This window comes from Neomonachus schauinslandi, chromosome 3 (assembly GCF_002201575.2).
Source record: "Neomonachus schauinslandi chromosome 3, ASM220157v2, whole genome shotgun sequence".
Taxonomy (NCBI): Eukaryota; Metazoa; Chordata; class Mammalia; order Carnivora; family Phocidae; genus Neomonachus; species Neomonachus schauinslandi.
In genome coordinates, this window is record NC_058405.1 from 84,225,952 (window position 1) to 84,250,262 (window position 24,311).

Here is a 24,311-nt window from a genome sequence, read left to right on the forward strand (position 1 = left end):
TGCAATTTGTGCATCCTGATTTAATTCACACATAGCCCTAAGAGAAAGACAGAATGTTTATCTCATTATAAATTAACATTTGTGAGAAACCTTCTGGGATTGCTCCAGAGTAGTGGAAATAATATGTATTAAATGTATATTTTATCACACTACTTATTTTTGTTATTATTTGTTCCTCCTGTCATCCCCCCCTTCCTATTATCATTATTAAGTGGTTTCAGTAGAGACTAAAGTGACAGAATGAAGTAATAGTAGTATGAATATTTTCATCCAAAGGAAATCATAAATTTTGTTCAGGTCCTTGTTTAGTGTCTTGAATGAAGAAAGGCAAATATAAGACTATAGAAAAATAATGCAGAGTACAATCTCTCCTGCTATCAAAACAAAAATAATTGTGGAAGTTGCTTTTAACTAACACCTTTTTTTTTTTTAAGATTTTATTTATTTATTTGACAGAGAGAGACACAGCGAGAGAGGGAACACACGCAGGGGGAGTGGGAGAGGGAGAAGCAGGCTTCCCGCTGAGCGGGGAGCCCAATGGAGGGCTCAGTCCCAGGACCCTGCGATCATGATCTGAGCCGAAGGCAGATGCTTGACGACTGAGCTACCCAGGCGCCCCTTAACTAACACCCTTTATAAAGGTGTTTTTCATAGTCTGGTTTTTAAAATGTGCTTAAAAATGTGTTTTTATATCATGCATATTTATATTATTGGAATGTAAATTTAATTGGAGAGCTTTAAAGTTGGAAAACTTTTAAGCTCTTAATATTTTTTCCGTTGAGATGTTAGCTTAATGTTGCCTGTGTAAATATATAAATACACATATTGAGAAATACAGTTCTGTGGTACTTTGATTCTGAAATTAGATCTATATACTTTTATTTAAAAATTTTTTTTTTTCTTTTTAAAGATTTTGTTTAGAGAGAGCATGTGAGTATGAGTGGGAGGAGGGGCAGAGGGAGAGTGACAGTCTCAAGCGGACTCTGCGCTGAGCGCAGAGCCAGATGTGTGGTTGGATCTCATGACCCTGATATCATGACCTGAGCCGAAATCAAGAGTGGGACGCTTAACTGATTGTAACACCCAGGAGCCCCTAGATACACATACTTCTAGCATTCATATGAAGTAGGATAGTTTATTCCTTTTTCTGCACTGTTCCTAGGAAAGTTAAAAGGACAAAAAAAGTCAGATTTAAAAATTTTGTAGTGACTCTTGCATAAATGAAATGGGGTCTTATGATAAGCTTAAAATGATTTGTTTTACCATCAAACATCTAATGAAAACTTCGTTTTAAAAATGTGAACAGTTCTCAGTGATTCTACTCTCCTCCCCTACCTCACACAGACACAGTACACAGCACATTGACCCCATGCTATTCACCAGGTTGAATTTTACAACAAATGCTCATTGGCACTTATTCTGTGAATTGGCCTTTTTCAAATGTATAGCTGGTTTCTGCCATTAAATCTGATAGTTCATTTTGTAATTAGGTTGACTAAAAGCTAGAAATGATATCTATTAGAAAATGGAAGAGAAGTATGAAAAATGTTCATTTTAAAATGTTTTCAAATAATGTTGCAGTGCTGATATTTGTAGTGAAAATACTTTTTCCTTACCCTAGTGTCCTAGAACGAATACATCACCATGGCTACAGAAATTGGTTCTCCTCCTCGTTTTTTCCATATGCCAAGGTTCCAACACCAAGCACCTCGACAACTATTTTATAAGCGACCTGATTTTGCACAGCAGCAAGCAATGCAGCAGCTTACCTTTGATGGAAAACGGATGAGAAAAGCAGTAAACCGAAAAACCATAGACTATAATCCGTCTGTAATTAAGTATTTGGAGGTAAGTCTAGTTAATGTGCTTCTGATGACCAAACCTTGGCTTTTTAAAAAGAAGGAAGTTTTTAGAATGCAGGGTAGTAAGTATAACTGTGTTTCTTGAATTCGTGGGATGAAGTGGAATTTCAAATGAGGCCAATCACTAGTACTTTTTTACTTTCTGCACGCATGAATCATCTTCTCAAAAATTGTAAAATTTAAACTGTGATTTATAGTTTAAACTTCTTTTTTTAAAAAAGATTATTTATTTGTTGGAGAGAGTGAGCGAGCATGAGAGCACAAGCAGGGGGAGTGGCAGGCAGAGGGAAAAGCAGGCTCCCCGTGGATCAAGGAGCCAGACACGGGACTCGATCCCAGGACCCTGGGATCATGACCCGAGCCGAAGGCAGACGCTTAACCAACTGAGCCACCCAGGCATCCCATAGTTTAAACTTTTAGAACAAAGTTCACAGCAAATCTCAGAAAATGGTACTTTAATCCCAAAGCCAGCCTTAAAACACTTGTTAAACCCCCAGTGTATTTGAAATGTCAAGAGACTACCAACATAAGAATATTTTTGTGGGAACGCACGCTCAGAACAGCAATTTTGCATGGCTCTAGGAACACTGATTTTCCAAGTCCCTGGTGGTGGATAGCTCTTTTTGTCGGAGAAAAGGGCTCCACTTTCTTGACGGTCAAGCACTGTAGGGTGAAAGCAACCCTGACAAGGTAACTAAAGGCAGAGTAGGCATCTGCCTAAATCTCTGCTTGATATTTCTCCCTTTTGAGTTCTTTATTTACTTGTCTTCACCTAGAAATTAGTCTCTGAGATTTGCTTTTCATTACTAACGCTATTACTTTAATCAGGTTTTGATCTGCTCTGGCCTCCTATGAAGAAAATTTGTTTGCTTTTTCTTACCTGAGACTGTTGTTAAAGACCTGTTTGCATATTAGATAATTAATATATTGCAGACACATAAGAGAAAAAGATTCATTCAGAGATGAAGACAGATTTAGGTTTTTTCAGGTTATTCAGTTGGAAAACTAGTCTAGGAGAGGTTGAGAGGAATTAAGAAAACCAAGGGCAAGATACCAGGAATTGTTTTGTGCTGAGGATTTTGAAGGAATTGGAGACATATGCCTATCCCTTATCCTTTTTCCTTTTATTAAATCATGGCCAGTGAGAATGTATTGGGGTCAGCAGTATCTTGGATGATTGGTTGGGGATGAGGTGAGTAAAGAGAGGAGGGAAATTCTAAACAATGTCAGTAGGATAAGGTCTCTTTAGGATACCCACTGTTATCTTTGTTTTAGAACGTAATGAAAAAGTTTTAATTCTGTTTTTTCCCCATTTGGTAGCAGCTTACATTTTGTTTCAAACTGAGTATAATTGGACCTTATATTAAGTAATTAATTTGTTTGTTTTTAAACAGAATAGAATATGGCAAAGAGACCAGAGAGATATGCGGGCAATTCAGCCTGATGCAGGTTATTATAATGATGTAAGTATTAAGATATGTTATACTAGCTTAGTAAAATCTCTTTGCTTGGACATTTGGACGTAAAACCATGTGATCATTTGAACGTAAAACCATGTGATCTCAAATACAAACATGGACTTTTCTTTTTTATGTTTTTATAATTTAAATAAAACATTCCTAAAGAGATAATATAACATATCTCTGTACTCCATGGGTTATATATTTTTTTTTATTCAATTAAAATTTTTCTTTAACGGTATATGAACTTTTGATTTGGGGCTTAAAGAAATGTCCAGCAAAAGATTGCACTGCTTCAGAGTCTGTGGAATAGGAAAGTTAATTTTAAATTTGGTTTATTGTGAACATGTTTTTATTGTGTTGACCTTGAGAAGTAATTGGGGAAATCGCATACTTGATTTTGTTTGTTTAATAATAATGGGCATTTAACTGTCCTATATCTCAGTTTTCTTCATTTAATTAATACAGACTGATTATAATAATAGTCTTTTAAAGTGCTGTATAGTCCTGAATTTGTCTGTAAATGTTGAAATAATTACCTTGTTATTTCCCTGGTTTATGCCTTGTGTGTAATCAGGAGCCCTTAAAACCCAATTTTTTCTTTTTGTAGTTGGTCCCACCTATAGGGATGTTGAATAATCCTATGAATGCAGTAACAACAAAATTTGTTCGAACATCAACAAATAAAGTAAAGTGTCCAGTATTTGTTGTTAGGGTAAGTATTGTGTTGGGTACTTTTTTTTTTTTTTGAAAAATTAATCCTGAGTTAGTCTGTACATATATTTAACAGGACAAAATTAAATTATTTTAAACTTATATCTGGGATAAAAATTGTTATGTTGCTAATAATTTTATTTTGGAATACCCAATCATTATCCACTGTATTCACATTTAGTAAGGTATTGCGTTTGGATTGTTCTTCATGTTGCAATTTCCATAGAATTCTCTGAGCAGGCCATGGATCTATATTGTAGCAGGTCTCAGACTTGCTCTTGAATAGTAGGGTGGCTTTTGCTGCTGTTCAGAAAGCAGCATCTCAAAGTTAATGAAAACTGTTGGGTGTCATTAGTAAGGAAAACACCTGAAAAGAGCTAAAGGCCAGTGGTTGACCATAATTGTTAGCTTCAAAAAGGTACATAGTAGGTACTAAATACATATGCATGAAATTTAAGTATAATTTTTAAATAAATAGTAGATTGGCATGGTTTAAAATTTGAAAATTCGAAGGGTTTGCAATAAAAGGGCTTCCCATCTTCGTCTCCCAGGCAACCAGTTAATATTACCATTTGTGATAGTATAATCATTTTCTTTGTGGTTTGCTAAGTAAGAATGTACTTGCTGGTTAGCAGTATATCAAGTCTAGAAATGTAGGATAGAGTTAATAGAGTTAAACAAATAAGAATTGAAAAAAAAAATGGGACAGAGAAGCCATAATAATGGCAAACATTGTCGCACATGAGCAAAATAAGCAAGTCCTCTGTGACTAGAGAGGTATGGTAGAGAGCAGGGAGAACCAAAGGTCTGAGGGAAATATTGCAGTCAGTCTTAGGTCTCATATTTGCTTCAGAGGTCTAAAGCAGTAGAAACATCAGTTAAAAAAAAAAAAAAAACCCACTTATTTTATTGGCTTTTTTGTTGGTAGAACCAACCATTATGTAGTATGATTTTGTTTGCCAGGGAATTTGATAAAAGGGGTTGGTGTACAGCTAATTTTTGTATCTTCTTAGCATAATAGAGAAAATTGTTTTGAAATGAGTAAAATCTGAGCATTTGGTATCACAGTACAGAAGGATAAAATTGTATTTGTTACAGTTTGTTAGGTAAATTTCTCATTTGGGGATCAAACTGTAAGGTCTCAGGAGATATTTACACATAGTGGAGACACAGTCCAAATTACGAGGTATTAAGACATAAAGACAAGGTATTGTGCCTATAGCTCTGTTGCCAGTATTATTTACTTGGTTGGGATCCATAGTAGATAACAGAAACTAGGAAAGTAGGAGGATTTTATTCATAATCAAAGTAAGCAAAATCCCGATGTGCAGGTAAGCAATAAAAAGCCAGGTTTACCAAATAGTCTTCATTTTAAATATCTCATCCTGCTATTCCTATAAGCACACTTGTATTTTTCAACTGTGTGTCATAATTTTTAGTTAAATACATTTAGTGGCCAGGAAAAGTTTGATATCCTTGATGTCCTTAAATTGGTACTTTTTTTCATAAAACACCAGTAACTTTCTGCCTTAATTGGTCCACTAGCAGGTGTAATCCTTCTTTGAGTTATTTTGGTGACTGACCATTTTATTTATGTTAGCCTGCCATGTATCCTAGGAAAATGTGGTCTTTGCATATTTTGCTTTTAAAGGTTCTTTAAAGGGTGTAGATGTGTGTAACTTAACCAGGTACTTTTAATGCATTTACTATTTTTTTTTTTTAAGATTCATTTATTTTGAGAGAGAGAGAGAGAGAACACATGCGGGCGGCGAGGGGAGGGGCAAAGGGAGAGGGAGAGAGAGAATCTTAAGCAGACTCCATGCTGAGCACAGAGCCTGACAGTGGGGCTCGATCTCACGACCCTGAGAGATCAGGACCTGAGCTGAAAGCAAGAGTTGGATGCTTAAACGACTGTGTCATCCAGGTGCCATGTGCATTTACTATTTTTAATTTAGTTAATGAGCTAAAGTGCTAGAGCTTTTCCTGCACTGTGTTAATACAAGTTCTTTTCTGACAAAGTACTTGCTTATAAATCTGAACTATGCTTAAGTGAAAGTCAGTATTGTCTATTTAATGTTGATTATTTGATATTTTGTAAATACTTTCTAAGTGTTTTAAAAATTAGCTAAGATTCTTCTTTTTCTTCCCTAGTGGACTCCAGAAGGAAGACGGTTGGTCACCGGAGCTTCTAGTGGAGAGTTCACCTTGTGGAATGGACTCACCTTCAATTTTGAAACAATATTACAGGTAACAGTAATCATCAGATGGTAACATTCTTCTGTGGTACTGTAAAGAACTGGAGATACAGTACTTTATTGGCATTTTAAACTTAAAATTGGACAAATAATTCTTGTGAGTTATGCTCCTGTAAAGCCTTCTGTCATATATTCTTTTACATAATGTTTACAAATGTTCTGTGTTTTCACAGGCTCATGATAGCCCAGTGAGGGCCATGACTTGGTCACATAATGACATGTGGATGTTGACAGCAGACCATGGAGGATATGTGAAATATTGGCAGTCGAACATGAACAACGTCAAGATGTTCCAGGCACATAAGGAGGCGATTAGAGAGGCCAGGTTTATACACAATATACCATTTTCTGTAGTCCCTATTGTCATGGTTAAATTATTCTCTAAGTGTATTCTGGGTGCAGAGATGCATGGGCTCTGTCAGATTCTGGGATACTTTCTGCACCCTATAAACACAATATTTTTCTTTGTTTTCACACACTCACCATTTCGCTGGCACTTTTCTGAAGTAGTGTTGTCCCGGTATCAGCCTTTGCAATATGTTAGAGATGTATTGTCTGCCGCATTTTGCACTGGTTTTCTCTCTTCATTTATGGTTAATAATGTGTATACGTTATTCCTTTTTATTACCTACTGTGTAAGACAAGAATCTTTCATTCCGAATAAAGAATTCAGTCTTTAATTATACAACTGAATAAAATCTAAAGCCTACAGAAAACACCTTCAGAGTTCACACAAAATACAAGAAAAAAAGGCTTAAGTGAAGACCTGGTTGGCTTGGTTATGCCACGACTTCAAAAGGAAAGTATAGTAGGACTAAAAACACACAAGTAACTCTGGATGTGGCAAACATTAATGGAGTAATGAATGGGTTCTTCAAGCTTTGAAACTGTAAGCAAACCATTGTCAAGAGGACTTTAGGACTTTTTCTTCTGATTCACTGTTGAGAACATCAGTTATGCAAATGTATAATAAGTGGAGTTTAAAATATTTTCAGTGAGTTGTATATTTTTACATATCAATGAGATATGTATAGTAAAACCGGAAAAAAAAAATCTCGAAAGCAAGCCTGAAGAATTGCTGCAGCCTCAGAATAAAGCTAAGCAGCATTCTTTACCGGTGTACCGCCCATGTGTGGGAGGAGGTTGACATCTTTATAGAAAACATCATCCACTGCAGTCACTTGTTTCTACTTTCAGAATCTTAACAAAAATTGTTGGATAAACATGCTTCTGCAAAAACTGCTTTAGTGTCCTGCCCATACATTGAGTTTCACAGTTGGTTCTTTGTTAGTTATAGGACTCAAAAGTTCAAGAGAGTTCTTAGAGATAGATGAGAAACTTGATGGTTTTTCATGCCAGGGAGGGAAAGATGGCAGAATCCTTTGCAGTAGATTATCTTTGGCTTCAAACACAGTCTGAATGTCTCTGTGTTCGTTTTCCCTAAAAGGTGCAACATTCATGGACTAGCTTGCCAGGGAGAAGGTGTGAGAGTTTCCCACAGACCATTCAAATAAATGAGAAACATCGTATGTAGGGGTGTTTAGCAGCTAGTCTTTAAATAGCCTGTCCACAATTTTTTAGCTTAATCGTTTCATGAAGCGTCTGAGGCAGAAACTGATGCTAATTTTTTGAGCGGTATTCCTATGTGATTTAAAAGAGTGTTGAAGGAATATTGCAAAAGTAAAATTCACTTAGTTTCTACACTTAAATCAGCTCCACATTTTCTATTGGTAAGACAGGAAATACTACTGTGGGGAGTGTGGGAAGCATTAGTACTAATACACCTGTAAAGTTCTCGGACTATTGTTGATTGAAAACTAAGAAGCAACTACTCTGTTGAATTCTTCTTTTGATGAGATGCGTTTGTTAGCTGACAACATTCTCTTTAAGGGCTTCTTCACTGTTGGAATACTTCCCACTCCTGTTTATAACGCAGCACAGTGTTTTTATTTTTCCCTGTCTGAGAAGCACAGATAATCTGTTAAATGCTGACTTCTTTCCCCTGCTGTGTGTCTTCATGTAACAGTTTCTCACCCACGGATAATAAATTTGCTACATGCTCTGATGACGGCACTGTTAGAATCTGGGACTTTCTTCGTTGCCATGAGGAAAGAATTCTCCGAGGTACGTGTACTAACAGTACTGATTGGAATATTTAAATAGGGAAGGCATTTGTGGTTAAATCATCACAATACCACAATACCACAATACCAGTTTACATTTCCATTCAGTTTATTTACATATACACCGTCTCAGTCAGGCTCTTTAAAGAAACCTGAACACTCTCTCTGGTTCAGTCATTTTGTAGATTTTTACTACTAGTAATATCTTTGAATTCTTTGAGTTGAGTTGTAAATTACATACAAGTGTTCCTCTTCTGTCATCCCGCCACCCCTGCAAATTACTTGCTTATCTGTATTCATCTGTTAGGGCTATATTCCTTTTCCTGTCTTATAGCCAGCATAGCTTTCTCCAACATAATGACACTATAATTCTATTTAGATACATTCTCCTGGCAGTCCTTTTAAAATATGATTAACTGTGGTATCAATAGCTACACTTTTCATTATTGCTATTTCTGAGAGCAGGTGTTGTGTTTTTGTTTTTTTTTTAAACAGTATACCACATTTGCGTACTACATGGCCCACTTGTTACTAAATTTTTTCTTGTTTACTTTTATTGATTTCTTAATTATAAACTAATGTCTATGAATTACTCCCTCCTACAAAAGAAATCCATATTTTTACTTGGATTAACTTAGTTTTAGACTTCATTAAGTGGGGCTGTTGAAATAACAGTTTATCTCTACCATTTTTGCGAATTCAGTGGGCGCTAGAGTTAGGGAATTAAATGTTTATATATGTAATACAAACATTGAAACAAACATTTGATTAGTAAAAACATTTAATCTTATTAGTTCATTGTTAACTAGGAAGGTAGTGTTTTTCAGGTGCTTAAATTGAACTTTTACTAATTTAACAAAGAATGCATTCCACTCCATACTCTTGATTCCAGTATCCCATAAAAGTAACATCTTCCTCTGACATATAAATGCTGGGTAGGCACATGGGTGCCACAGTCACTGGGTGTCAAGAAATTACTATTTAGAGATTTTCCTTTCTGTTCAAGAGTCTTGGTTGAATTTTTACAACATTCCAGAGCTTAATTTATAGCCTATAGTGTTGATGCTTTCTAGATAAGAAAATAAATGCCCTTGATATTTAACCCATATTTCAAGCCAGTTTTTTTTCTTTTAAATCATGTTTGTTTACATGTTTCTGGCTTTGCACATTTTGTGTGAGTTCATCCACAGTGCTGTATGGTGATAGGATATAGTACCTATCATTGAAGGAGTGTACTCACTGTGAATGTTATAATATCGTACAACTTCAGAACTAGACGGAGTCTTTGGAATCATTTAGCTGGAGTTATTTTATGGATGAGTATCATGACCCAGCAGGCTTAAGTGACATGTTCAAGGTAAAATAAGTTCAGATCCAGGACTAGAATCTAGCTTAACGCTACACTAATGTTGCAGCTTTTCTCACTCTTTTTTTTTTTTTTTTAAGATTTTTTTATTTATTTGCGAGAGAGAGAATGAGAGACAGAGAGCATGAGAGGGAGGGTCAGAGGGAGAAGCAGACTCCCTGCTGAGCAGGGAGCCCGATGCGGGACTCGATCCCGGAACTCCAGGATCATGACCTGAGCCAAAGGCAGTCGCTTAACCAACTGAGCCACCCAGGCGCCCCGCTTTTCTCACTCTTAATGGAAGTCTTAGCTGTTAAACAGAAATAAGACAGGTAACTTTTTTCTAGGCTTTTAAAATCCTAATATAGAGGAAACAATAATTGTTACCAAAAGCAATTCTAAAGTATCAATACAATTATTTTTACAGTGGACTAGGGAGGACTATAATAACTATGAAGTCTTATATAAAACTACTATGCATCTTGGATTCAATAAAAGAAAACCTGCTATGTGGCAACATTTTTCACTTCAGTGTTCAATGAAATGTTACTCAATTTTGGTAATGAAACTGTTTCTAAATAGTACTTAACTTTTCCTCTGAAACTTAGAGTGTATGTGTGAGATATTCTAGCAGTTAAATACTTTCAGATTTGAGTTGAGGCAAATTTGGATAAGATTAAATGGATGCTGAATTATTATTTGTTCTTCCTATGGCTTAAAAAATACACCAGCATCCTGCCTATATTATTTGAGCATTGAATTTTATTTTTTTTTTGTGAGGGCTCTTTTTATTTTAATTTTTGCTATGGATATTTCAAGCATGTACAAAAGTATAATGAATCTCCATGTACTTTTAGGATGTATGTTCTAGCTTAGCTTACTCATGATTTTTGCTCCCTTTTAAAAACATTTTTCTTACTACCTCAATGAGTATATGGGACCAATATGAATATATTAAACCAAGTTAGTTATACCACCCAAATAGTAGTTCTAATAACAGGTCTGGTATAGTAGATGAGTTATTAGATTCCAATTATCCATTTTCTGTCATTCCTCATTTTTCTAAATTCTCTGAATTTTAGTGATGATTATAAAACAGTGAAACCAGTTACAATTTTCCTGTCCTTGTGAATTCCAGTTGTCTCAAGGCTGATCTGAAATTCTTCACATAAAATTTCAAGTGAATTTAATTTAGCTTTATACATAGAAAATTGGGTCACAAAGTCAAACAAGTAGGGATAGGACCTTCCAATATCTAAAATGTCAGTTGGTCTCTACGAAGGGATGATGTTCAAGTAGCCTACACAGACTCTGAACCATTGGGCAGGTAAGCATAGTCCGCCACAATGTTAGTGTTGTACATTAGATCAAGACTTGGGTTTAGGTATTTTTAAAAAGATTTTTATTTATTTATTTGACAGAGAGAGAGAGGGAGAACAGCAGCAGAGGGACAGGGAGAAGCAGGCTACCCCCTGAGCAAGGAGCCCGACCGGGGCTTGATCCCAGCAGCCTGGGATCAGGACATGAGCTGAAGGCAGACCCTTAACTGACTGAGCTGCCCAAGCGCCCCGGGCGTCTTGGGTTTAATAAGAACATTTTAAATGAAGGGGATGTTTATGATCATGTAGTTCAACTCTTTATCAAATACTTACCTTTTCTATATTATTCCTAAAACCCAGTCTTCTCATAAACATTTTTAGTGTTATAGTATTCATTACCTCAAGTGATTATTTTTTGCGATTTTAGGTAGCTTAATTTTCAGAAAGTTCTTTCATTATATCAGAAATCTGCTTCTGTATGACTTGTCCTGCCTCGGGAACACAAAAAATTAAGTTTATACTTTCTTCATGGCAGCCCTTTAAGTATTTGAAGATAGCTATCATGTCTTCTTTTTTTAGTATGTTAGTATACTGAAGCAAGCACTCTGTCATGTCTTCTTAATGTAGACCATCAGCTCTAAGCATACAGGATCCCTGTGCATGGTGGAAGCCATCATACCGTACTGTTGACTGCAGAATTTATAGTTGCTTTTTAGTGTCCTTTCTGAGATTGTTCTCATGCTTTTTGGAAAAGGAAGAAGTTACACAAGAGAAAGTAATCAGTATTTTTTAAGGTTCAAATGAGCACAGATCTGTTGTTAGGAGATTTGCTATTCAAAAGATCATGATTGGTCCATAGGTATGAAATTGAACATACTGAAAAATTGAGAGGTATCGTGTACCATTCATTACTAAAACATATGCAAGTCAGCATGATTTATACACAATTATCCTTTTCCATTATTACTTAGAGCACTTAATTTGTGGGCTGGGATTAAAAGAACATTTAAGCACCAGAAGTACATGAATCTAAATGAGCCTCTAGTTTACTGGTATTTATGCATTTGACTCCCATTGAAATAGAGCCATTAAAATCCATTTAATTAATGACCATATGCTATATGTATGCTACCACTGGTAGAAGAATCTTTTCCCAAGGTATGACACCGCCCCTCGTGCTTCTTAAATTTTAGTGGGATATTTTCACACACTTAAGATGGTGGAGAATATGAGAAGAGTCTTGATAATGTTAGAAAGGTAGTTTTATCTGTATAGAGTTAGAAGCAGATCACTTAAGACTAGCTAAAATGTACACAAGAAAGGTTGAAAACGCAAAATCAATAAGAAAACTGAAGTAAACTTCAGTGAGAAGCATAATACTCTTCAAAAGAACCCAGTTTACAAAGTTTCAGCATGCTTTCATTTTGTTTTACCTTCTTGGTTTTAACAATAGCTGATACATTACACTTACTATGTATCGGGCATGTTCTAAGTATTTTTTTTTTTTTTTAAGATTTTATTTATTTATTTGACAGAGACAAGACGAGAGAAGGAACACAAGCAGGGGGAGTGGGAGAGGGATCATGACCTGAGCCGAAGGCAGACGCTTAACGAGGCGCCCTCTCCCTGCCCCCCCTTTTTTAAGAGAGAGTGTAAGCTAAGGTGGGAGGGTGAAGGGAGGGGCAGAGGGAGAAGGAAAGAGAGAATCTTAAGCAAGCTCCATGCTCAGCATGGAGCCCAGCATGGAGCCCAGCATGGGACTTGATCTCACAACCCTGAGATCATGACCTGAGCCAAAATCAAGAGTTGGATGCTTAACCGACTGAGCCACCCAGGTGGCCCTGTTGTAATAACTTCATTTAATCTTCCTGATAACCCTATGAGCTAAATACTGTTTGTTCCACATTTTACAAACGGGTAACCAAGGTACGATAAAGTTAAGTAAACCTTAAGGTCAGGTAGCTTGTAAGAGGTGGGGGTAGGATTTGAACCCAGGTTTTTAGGGCCAGAGTTCACACTCAACCACTATGTTAAACTGCCTCTTTTCTGTTTTAAAAGTAGTATCAACATGGATGTAATGATGTCTTCCTGAGCTGTGATGACAGAATTACAGAGTTTTTTGGGGAGAGGAGAAGGGTGTAGGTAGAGGGAACTAATTGAGGTACTCAAGTTCATTTTACCATTTGTCTTTAAAGCTGTCCATGTAGGTGGGACACCTGGGTGGCTCAGTTGGTTAAGCGTGTGACTCTTGATTTTGGCTCAGGTCATGATCCCAGGGTCCTGGGATTGAGTCCTGCATCAGGGTCCTTGTTCACTGGGGAGCCTGCTTCTCCCTCTGCCTGCCGCTCCCCCTGCTTGTGCTCTCTCTCTTTCTTTCTGATAAATAAATAGATAAAATCTTAAAACCCAACACTGTCCATGTAGATTATGGGATTTTATTTTATTTTATTTTTTTAAAGATTTTATTTATTTATTTGACAGAGAAAGACACAGCGAGAGAGGGAACACAAGCAGGGGGAGTGGGAGAGGGAGAAGCAGGCTTCCAGCTGAGCAGGGAGCCCGATGCGGGGCTCAATCCCAGGACCTGGGCCTCAATCGTGACCTGGGCCGAAGGCAGATGCTTAACAACTGAGCCACCCAGGCGCCCCTAGATTATGGGATTTTAATGTAGGATATATTTAACAACACAAAAATTAAACTACAACGAATAGTTCAAACTAAATGAGTTATAAGATACTAGTTTATGTAAATAGAACATGGACATAAGGAGTTATACTGAGATTTATTCAGGAGGTAATATCTGTTTTCAGATACAGCACTCGTGGAGAGGAAATGAACTGCTGAGTACGCACAACTTAATATTATTAGTACTTTTGATAAGCCTCTGTATCCCTTCCTTATTGCATTGACTGTGGTCTTTAATAAATGAGATCAACCCCTCTGCAAAGATCTTTTGGTTTAGCAGTGTGTTTTTAACTGTGTGAAGACATGTTTATGAAGTCTGAGTGTTCCAAAAATCTTTGATGCTTTTTACTGGAAATAATTTTACTTATTGAAGTAGAATTGGCAAGCCACATAGTTTCTGATTAACGGACCTACTTTACTTATGCAGTGTTTACAGAACATCCCACAAGATCCTGTCCTCCCCAAGAAAAAAACCGAAACACCTAGCTTCCTTTAAAATAGCCTATATTAGAGTAACTTCTTTCACTAACATAGCATATATTAATATTAAAAGCTCTTCAGGCGCTTCTTACTTAATCATCCAGACAGCTATGTAAACCCATTTTACACATGGATGCTGATTTTCTGTCTGTGTTACCTTATTTTGAGGAAGAGTTTGTTTTTAGGGTCTTTTCCCTCTGCTTTCCTGAAGAGACTGGATTATGGTAGGTTCTCCCACATAAAGAATCATCTGAGTATATTATGAGAAGAAAAAAGACTTAATAAGTCTTAATAAGACTCTGAAGCACATTATTTGAAGAAATTAGTGTAGTAGGGTTCTGAAGTATTCATTTTATATGGTACATTCACATTTTTGCAGGAATTGTTTTAGATTTTTATACTGGGCTTTGTTCTTTCTAAATGTTGCGCATAATATGGCAAAAACTTGTTGAAAATAGATTTGTGGCTTTCTTGGGATGTCAGATCTGCACACTGTTGCTGTCATAGTGTTTTTTGAGTCAAGAGCAATTCCCAGACCCTCTTGTATATAAAGATTCTGGTTTTTTGACAGTGATGAAATCACTGTGATTAATAACTCAGGCAGTTGATTTTCAGAAAGAGTCTGCGTCTTTGCATTAATTATAATTATCTGCTTCAGTTTATTTTGAGTGAGGCCGAAATTTCCATTTGCTGATGAATTAGTTACCTGGTTATATTTTAGAACTTCCAGCTAACTAGGTCTTTAGTGGTTTGTCTTGTCTTTTTCTTTTCTTTTCTTTTCTTTCTTTCTTTCTCTCTCTCTCTCTCTCCCTCCCTCCCTCCCTTCCTTCCTTTTTTTTTTTTTTTTTTTAAGATTTTATTTATTTGACAGAGCACAAGCAGGGGGAGCTGCAGGGGAAGGGGGAGAAGCAGGCTCCCGGCTGAATAGGGAGCCCAACGTGGGGCTCCATCCCAGGACCCTGGGATCACGACCTGAGCCGAAGGCAGTTGCTTAACTGACTGAACCACCCGGGCACCCCTCTTTGGTAGTTTTTAAAGTTAAAATTCAGAGCTTTGGAAAGAGTGATAAAATTATATAAATATGTAATATGCTTTTGGCTTTTTCATTTTTAGTAGGTAGATCCTTATTAAAGTATGGTATCATCAAAAATAGTTACTTGTCAATGAGGGCAGTTAAGTACCAAAACAAAAACTTTTTTTTTTTAAGTCAGTTTTTCCCTTTACTTTACTGATATACTAGAAAACCATCTTAAAGTTTTATTTAAGAGGTGTCTGGGTGGCTCAGTCAGTTGGATGTCTGCCTTTGGCTCAGGTCATGGTCTCGGGGTCCTGGGATCGAGCCCCATGTCAGGCTCCCCACTTGGTGGGGAGCCTGCTTCTCGCTCTCCATCTGCCTGCTTCTCCCCTTACTTGTGCGCTCTCTCTGTCAAATAAATAAAATCTTAAAAAAAAAAAAAGTTTGATTTAAGTCATATCTCAGGAATTTGTAAGAAGCACCTACAGTGCTGTGATCTCTTTAGTTATAGAGACCAGAATAAGAATTTCTATTTAAAAAAAGAAATGGGGGCACCGCAGTGGCTTGGTCGGTTAAGCATCTGCCTTTGGCTCAGGTCATGATCCCGGGGTCCTGGGATCGAGCCCCACATCGGGCTCCCTGCTTGGCGGGGAGTCTGCTTCTCCCTCTCCCTCTGTCTGCCACTCCCCCTGCTTGTGCGAGCTTATGTGCGTGAGCGTGCTGTCTCTCTCTGTCAAATACAATCTTAAAAAAAAAAAAAGTAATTTTTAGGTGATTTATCCCTTTTTTCATTTGTCCTTTTTTATGGATTGTTTCATAAACTAGTCTTAATTTCTCCAAAATGCACTAATCAGTTTCTCAAAGCCAATCTGCTGAAGGCTCTTTCTGGTTTTTTCCCTTTGAAGGTATTTTAATATAATTCTCTTTGAGAGAACGTTACCCTTATTAGCATGGTTTTAGAATATCACGTTACTTGGATTATTAGCCCATTGAATTGTATATGCTTTAACTTGCTGATATTTTTAAATATTGTATTGGTCCCTAGGGAACACCAGGAAGGTACAGCCACCACAGGGGGCCTGTGGTGCCTTTGAATAGGGGCAGGTAGAGTTTCTCCTGCTCAGAACCATCCATCTGAAAAGGGAATGCCTTCTGTAATCTTTCTGACAGCTGGCAAGCTAAACCTCCCAATTTGAGCCAAGGAAAGCTTAAGAGCTCATTAACAGCTCTTTCTCTTTTCTTTCTGTAGGAAAAAATTTCCATAATTAAATCCAAATATGTCTCAATATCTTCCCCACACCCTATATTCTAGATCTATATACAATAAATCGAACCCTACTGTTATACATAATCCTTTAAATATTTGAAAATGACAGAATTTCTCTTAAGTCTCTCTTATCCAAGTTGAATACTATATTTCCTTTTACTCTTTCTCATGACTTCTGGATCCTCCCCCATTCTCAGCATCTCTCGTCAAGAATTAAGATTCACCATTCAGAATATCCATTCTTACTAAATGGCAGAGGGCACGACACCACACGAATTCACACTAATCATCAAAAACCTACATTTGTTTTTATATAAACTCATAAACCATTCTAGTAGACTATAGAATTGAGGTTGAAAACCTAAATACTACTGGGCGCCTGGGTGGCTCAGTTGGTTGAGCGACTGCCTTCGGCTCAGGTCATGATCCCGGAGTCCCTGGATCGAGTCCCGCATCGGGCTCCCTGCTTGGCGGGGAGTCTGCTTTGCCCTCTGACCCTATCCCCTCTCATGTGTTCTCTCTCATTCTCTCTCTCTCAAATAAATAAATAAAATCTTTAAAAAAAAAAAAAAAGAAAACCTAAATACTGGACTTTACATTTATCTCTATTTAAAATTTTACGTATTAAATTTCTTTTTTTTTTTTTTTTTTAAGATTTTATTTATTTATTAGAGAGCGAGCGAGAGAGAAACAGCACGAGAGAGGAGAGGGTCAGAGGGAGAAGCAGGCTCCCTGCCGAGCCGGGAGCCCGATGTGGGACTCGATCCCAGGACCCTGGGATCATGACCTGAGCCGAAGGCAGTCGCTTAACCAACTGAGCCACCCAGGCGCCCACGTATTAAATTTCTATTCATTAAATTTAACATCACAATATCTTCTTGGATCCTAACCTCTGGAGAACTCCCAGTTTTGGATCACCTGTAAATTTGCAAAACAGACCATCTACATTAATTAAAAAATGTTAAATAGGACAGAGGCCAAGCAAAGAACCTTGCAGCCCTCTGCAGACTTGCCTCACTGGTAACAAACATCCAATGGAAACTTAGGTTGGAAATGGTCTCTCCGTCATGTAGTTATAAAGCCACGATCCTCTGCCATGATCTTAAGACTAGTTCAAAAGTTTGCCTATGGTTTGGCTATAATTTCCTTGACCACCCCTCCAGTAATTCTTTACAAAAAAAAAAAGTTGTTTTAGCATGACTTACTCCAAACCACTGATTTTCAGTGGAGGCAATAATACTCTATAACGAGCATTTTGTAAAGAGTTTTCTCTCAGAGTGTGCACTGGTGCCTTTTTAAAAAAGCTTTATGCATAGTGGTCATTATTAGTGAAGATATAGAATGTTTACAGCACTCCAAAGATTCCTTCGTACCTTTTCCCCACCCAAGCTTTTTATTAGGTAATTTAGACATTCAAAGATATTTTCATTAATTTCCCTTTTCTCTACTGTTTTTCAAATTTTCTTTTTTGTCCTTTTGTGGTTTCTTTCATCTCCCTTTCCCTTACGTACAGCTGTCTTAATTTCCTCGACTTGCCTCTGTTTTTTTTAATTAAACATTAGGTTTTTATAATTTAAAATATTATTTATTTATTTAAGGAAACTCTCCTCCCAATTTGGGGCTGTACCTCATAACCCCAAGATCAAGAGTCACATGCTCTATCAACTAAGCAAGCCAGGTGCCCTGCCTCTCTGTTCTTTTGAAAACAATGTTTTATTATTTTTTCAGATTAACTTCATTTACAGGTTTCCTGCTACTGAAAGCAATACAACAAAAGTTAGTATATAAAGAGATAGTGTTGTGTATTATTACAATCACAGGCTCTGGAACCTGGATGTTAAGTCACAATTTAGCCCTCAGCAGCCATGGGATATTGGGGCAAGTCACATTACGGTGTCTGTGTTTTCATCTGTATAATGAGGATTAGTAATAGTACTGACCTTTCTGAGTAGTTGTGAGAATTAAATAGGTTAATTCATGAGAAGCATTTACTGCCATAAACAATATCCAATTAATTTCAGCTATTATCTCATTTCCAAAGCTAATTTCAGAGCCTGCTTCCATCTCTCTGCCCATTTAAGGATAAAAGTGATTACTTCAGAAGGGTATTTTACTTTTCTTTTCTAAATGTTTTTCCGCCATTATCATTAGTTAGTGCAGTTGTACAGGTTTCTATTTTCAGGTAGTCCATAAATATAACTACTTGTTTAAGCAAGTGGTCATGATTTTTTATGTTTTCAGGTGTAGAAAAATTCAACACTTAGAATTGGCTTTTTTTAAAAATTATTTTTAGTTTTATTTATTTTTTATTTTTTAAAGATTTTTTTTTATTTATTTGACAGAGAGAGACACAGCAAGAGAGGGAACACAAGCAAGGGGAGTGGGAGAGGGCGAAGCAGGCTCCCCGCAGAGCAGGGAGCCCAGTGTGGGGCTTGATCCCAGAACCCTGGGATCATGACCTGAGCCGAAGGCAGATGCTTAACGACTTGAGCCACCCATGCGCCCCTTAGAATTGGCTTTTTTTAAAAAGATCTCATATGGAAGCACTTAAAGATTCTATTTGAATTGTTAGATGAATCAAATATTTAATGATTACCGTGGTCAATAAAAATTCTCAAGACATGGCCTTGTCCCTTAAGCAGCATTTCCAACATTTCCCTAGTTCTTTCATTGCTTCAGATATGGTTTGTGAATTGGGCAAGCACCATGGTGAAGGGAATGCTGAATACACTGTAAATCAAGTCTTCACAGATCATACTGCTGCAGACTGTGGTCATTGGTGTCTAGACTGTTTCATTGGGACAGCATTTATTTTTCTCTGGGGGAAGAAAAGGTTTTTTTCCTATTGACCAAATCTTATCACAGTAATTAATTTCTAAATCCATTTAGTAATAAAGTTGGATGAGCTAGTGATAACTCTGGTAGAATATCATTTCTGTTTGTCATCTTCGATGAGTAAGGGATCGGTGGTAATTTAGGAGACATGGGGAAACTGTAATTCTATGTATTTTCTGTCCCAGTGGATGAGACTTAAATACAGAAATCTAATGTCATCTGTTTGGGCCTCCTGATCCACCCCCTCTGCCCCATCTCATCAAACTTCCCAGCTGACAGCATACTAGCTGGGGTGTAAATTGTTCTGCCCAGAAGTCTTTGATGGAGTTTGTTGGAGGGTGTGAGCTAAATCCTCACCTAGGATGTAGCAGATACTGGCCCAACTGATAAAGTGATTCTGAGAGCAAATAGGATGATATTAAAGGAGACATTAGGAATGAAGGAGCGCTGTAAGTTTAGTGATACCTGAACTTAAATTCTGCTTTTTTGAGATCATATAGTACAGTGCCCAGTTTTAATGTTCTCTCTGTAGGCCTGAATGTTAAATACTGTAGAAGTTGGGTGTTATTAATATTTTATATGTTTTTGGAATGGTGAAATCATTTTCTAGAAATTTATGGAAACTAGTTCCATTTATATTTTTTGAAAGTATTATCTGATTTTTGAGAATATTTTTAATTTTATAGATTTAATGTTTTAACATGTTGTACAAATGTAAATTATTACCAGGGGTCTTCTGGGTAAAAATAAAATGTTCATTGAAACAAAAATTCTTCAAGAGAATTTGCTAGGCATTTTTAATTTGGTTTATTCTAGCAGAGAAATTATTATCATTGTTATTTTTAAAGATTTTATTTATTCATTTGAGACACAGATACAGAGAGAGAGAGAGCATGAGCAGGGGGAGAGGCAGAGGGAGAGGGAGAAGCAGGCTCCCTGCTGAGCCAGGAGCTAGATGTGGGGCTCAATCCCAGGACCCTGGGATCATGACCTGAGCCAAAGGCAGATGCTTAACCATCTGAGCCACTCAGGCACCCCTAGCAGAGAAATTATTAAATCAGTTTTATAAAGTACTTTCAGTCCTTGAACTGTTTTAAATTTAGTGTTTTTTTTTTTTAATATTGTGGACTTCTTTTGAAGATTTTATTTATTCGAGATCGCGAGCGCGCGATGGGGGGCAGGAACAGAGGGGGAAGGAGAGGGACAAGCAGACTCTGTGTGGAACGTGGAGCCCCGTGCGGGGCTTGATCCCAGGACCCTGAGATCCTGACCTGAGCCAAAACCACCAAGAGTCGTCAGTTGCCTAACCAACTGAGTGACTCAGGCGCCCTATGGACTTTTTTTTTTTTTTAATAAAAGAGATATCGGGCTTATGAGTTGGGGGGTGGGGGAGAGGCAGAAGGAGAGAAAGAATCTTAAGCAGGCTCCACACCCAGTGCAGAGCCCCTCCATCTCATGACCCTGAGATCATGACTGAAACTGAAATCAAGTCAGATGCTTAACCGACTGAGCGCCCCCCCCCCCCCCCGCCCCCGGTTTTTTTTTTTTTTTTAAGCTTTTGTTTACGAGAGAGAGAGCATGATCTGGGGGTGGCAGGGAGAGGGAGAAGCAGAGACTCCCTACTGAGCAGGGAGCCTGACTTGGAGCTTGATCCCAGGACCCCGGGATCATGACCTGAGGTGAAGGCAGACTCTCAGCCTACTGAACCATCCAGGTGCCCCACCCCTGGACCTTTGTTTAAGGGATGAAAAAGCAACTGCTGTCCTCCCATAATGAGGAAGTAAGATGATGACACAGTTCTGATTTAGGAACTAGATATTAGATATTAAGGCTTATGAGATGGAAGGTATTTGAAAGAGGAAAGTTTCAGTCCTGGAGGAGGCACACCATGGACTGTGATCATCATAAAGGATAAAACTTGGCACTGTTAAGTTTACACTGTAAAGAGAGAGTAGTCAACATTTTGGTGTTTTTTGTTATTGTTGTAGAATCACATTTGAATTAAATGTGCTAAAATTTACTGGGCCATAAAGCTCCTCTTCTAAAAAATAATTGTAGAAGAGATTTACAGAGGAGGTTGGAGTTAATAGAAAGGTCATCCTTTTTTTTTTTTAAGATTTTATTTATTTGCGAGAGAGAGAATGAGAGACAGAGAGCATGAGAGGGGGGAGGGTCAGAGGGAGAAGCAGACTCCCTGCTGAGCAGGGAGCCCGATGTGGGACTCGATCCCGGTACTCCAGGATCATGACCCGAGCCGAAGGCAGTCGCCCAACCAACTGAGCCACCCAGGCGCCCAGAAAGGTCATCCTTCTTAATTGGATTGCTTCTAATACCCAAATACAAATACAGGTGAAAGGATATATACCTACTATAAAATGTAACTTAGAATATTTAGTCCATTGTTCTCTGAAAGATCAAATACCTCTTTAACCACATGGATTCAAGGAGACCACAAACTTCCTTTTCCTACTGTAAGTTACACAGGTATTACTTGGTATAATACGTATTATCTTTGAATAGGCTTTTACATAATTTTTTAAAAAACTGGTTCTCATTATTATATTGAAGTCATAGTTTTGAACTGCATGATGGCATCCCAAGATGAGTTTAAATCATTGCTCCTTCTACTTGTTGAGTAACAAGGTTTTCATGATCCATAAAAATTAAGTGGTAATCCCTATCTAACAGATCAGGTTGTAATATATATAACACTTTAAGTGCTACACAGATAGAGGGCAGTGGTGATGAAAATATTTTCTCTCTCAAGCAGAACTCCCACACAGTGCAGGTTTTAAGAAATTAAGTACCTTTGAAGACAGTGACTTTTATGTGACGCTCCAAACTTAACATCTTCCAGATCCAGGAAGGACACAATAGGTACTTGGGGAAGTGGCATATATACCCCATGTCCCCACCCCCAGCCATGAAAATCTTTCAGTTTTATCGGAAAGGTAGGTAATAGGTGCTTTATTTTCATAGGTTTTTGAAAAGCTGATTATACAGTTGACAGTTAAAAAGGTGTTTTCTGTCTCATCTTTAGGGATGGGTTTTAAAAAAATTATTATTCCCCTCAAGTTCTTCAAGACTTCTAATTTTTAACTCCTTTGTTAAACCTAGAGTTATGAATAGCTTAGCTTTAAAATACTGGTTTTGGGTTTTTTTTTTACAAAATGCTCATACTGGTGTCTATAGTAGATTTATTTTGTGTTGTAAAAACTTGTTTGTTCTAAGTTGGCATTCTTGGTTTTTATACCTCTGATGTGATTCATACTTAAAAATAACGTTCAGCTGCAAAGTGGGAGATTTTGCATTCTTAAAAAAGTCTTCAGTGAAAGAATATATACTAAAATCTTGCTTTCTTCTCACAGCTAGCCTGTTATCCAGATTTTTCAATAATTATGGTGAACACTATTTAAAGAAAAAGTTACCCTCTTCCACCTTTTCCTTATAGCTTTGTCTTTATTGGGTGTTTTCCTGGAGTCCTTGTTTTAAAATACTTCTGCATCTGGGTATAGCCCATATACTTGAGCATGCTTCCCATTGAAATGACTCTTGGTGAACTCCTGCTCATTCTCCTAATTAACATTGCTTAGATGGGCTTTTCCTGTATGCCTTAACAATTTTCAATGTGATTGTCATTAATGCTTTTTATTTTATCTGAACTTCTCAACGCATTTTAGCATGGTCTTGACATTAAAAGCAAAATGGAAGAAGTCTTGTACCAAAGTTATCCAAAGCTGCCCTCTCTGTGAATTGTGAGATGTGTATTAGTAAGCCATATTTTAGAGTCATTTTGTAACCCTAGAGCATGTAGTCTATTTTCATTCCACCATTAGTATTTACAAATGTCAGTACCTTTCATTCAGAGACCACCAGGAACACACTTGTAATTGAACCAATTGGACTTATCACTCTCTGCAGCGAAGAATACAGACCATGGAGAACTGTGGGGTGTCTCAATAAGAGGGTGTTACAAAGATTATATTACAGGATCTTTGGAAATGTCGGGGAGGGTTCAAGGAAGTGAGGGCTGTCACTCATTTAACATAAGAGAGATGTTTGGTATTTTGTGCGTTATATAGTGACCTTGTTTTTGTTTGACTTCATCTAGTCTCAGACAGGGTTGTCTAGTGGGATCAGAACAAAATGGTTTAACTGTAAATGTCAGATCAGTCTGTAATAACATTGAGACTTAACTGTGAGTATCAGATTAGTTCGCAGCGGTCAGGGACTGCTCCTTTTTTTTTTTTTTTTTTTTTATTTTTTTAAAAGCATTTAAATCCAAACTGGGAACCAGTTGGGCGGGGGGTGGGGAGGTGGGGGCTGGTGTTAGGTCAGGATTCAATAGCAATGACATTGGGCATGTCACTGAACAAGCTGCAGTGATACCAATAGTTACGTTTTTACAAAACAGCAATTGGGAAGCATATCCTGCATACCAGTTTCAGCTGGCTAGAATTGGTTAGTGGGTAAAATATGAACATATTCTTTTTAATAAAAGAAATAAGATGTATGAGTTTCTGCATTAGTCTCTCTGGGGGATCTTAGGGTTTATCCCACTAAATTTAGTGTCCAGGGATTGGTTTGTAGTGCTTCAGGAGTTGTTTCTTTCCATCTGGGGAGAGTCAACTATTCATTTTTTATATTGTCTATGTTAATACAAAGCAGTAAATACCAAAGGGATTTTAAAGGTTTTAAGACTTAAGAACTCTATCAAATACTTTACAATTGAATATTATAATAATTGTTAACAATTCCTTATGAATTGTCAAATTGACTTAAGGCAAACAATGGACCATGTTTTCACAGCTTTACTGTCCATTTTTGTCATGTTCATCAAAGAACATTAAGGGGAAATTTATATTAATTCATTTATTCAAACAGTTGCTGTTTACTAGGTGCCAGGGCCTGGGTATGGTGGAAGGGGTCAAATAGCCATTCCTGTCGTCAT

At 37.3% G+C, this 24,311-nt stretch overlaps 1 protein-coding gene across 1 annotated transcript in view; it reads left to right on the top strand.

Annotated features, from left to right (window-relative positions):
- WDR33 (WD repeat domain 33) overlaps window positions 1-24,311 on the top strand; it is a 114,695-nt gene that overhangs the window by 46,540 nt on the left and 43,844 nt on the right. Inside the window, 6 exon segments of the mRNA XM_044913584.1 lie at window positions 1,622-1,848; window positions 3,257-3,325; window positions 3,933-4,037; window positions 6,188-6,283; window positions 6,465-6,616; window positions 8,318-8,415. Of these exon segments, the coding sequence (XP_044769519.1) occupies window positions 1,645-1,848; window positions 3,257-3,325; window positions 3,933-4,037; window positions 6,188-6,283; window positions 6,465-6,616; window positions 8,318-8,415 (724 nt within the window). The 5' untranslated portion in view covers window positions 1,622-1,644.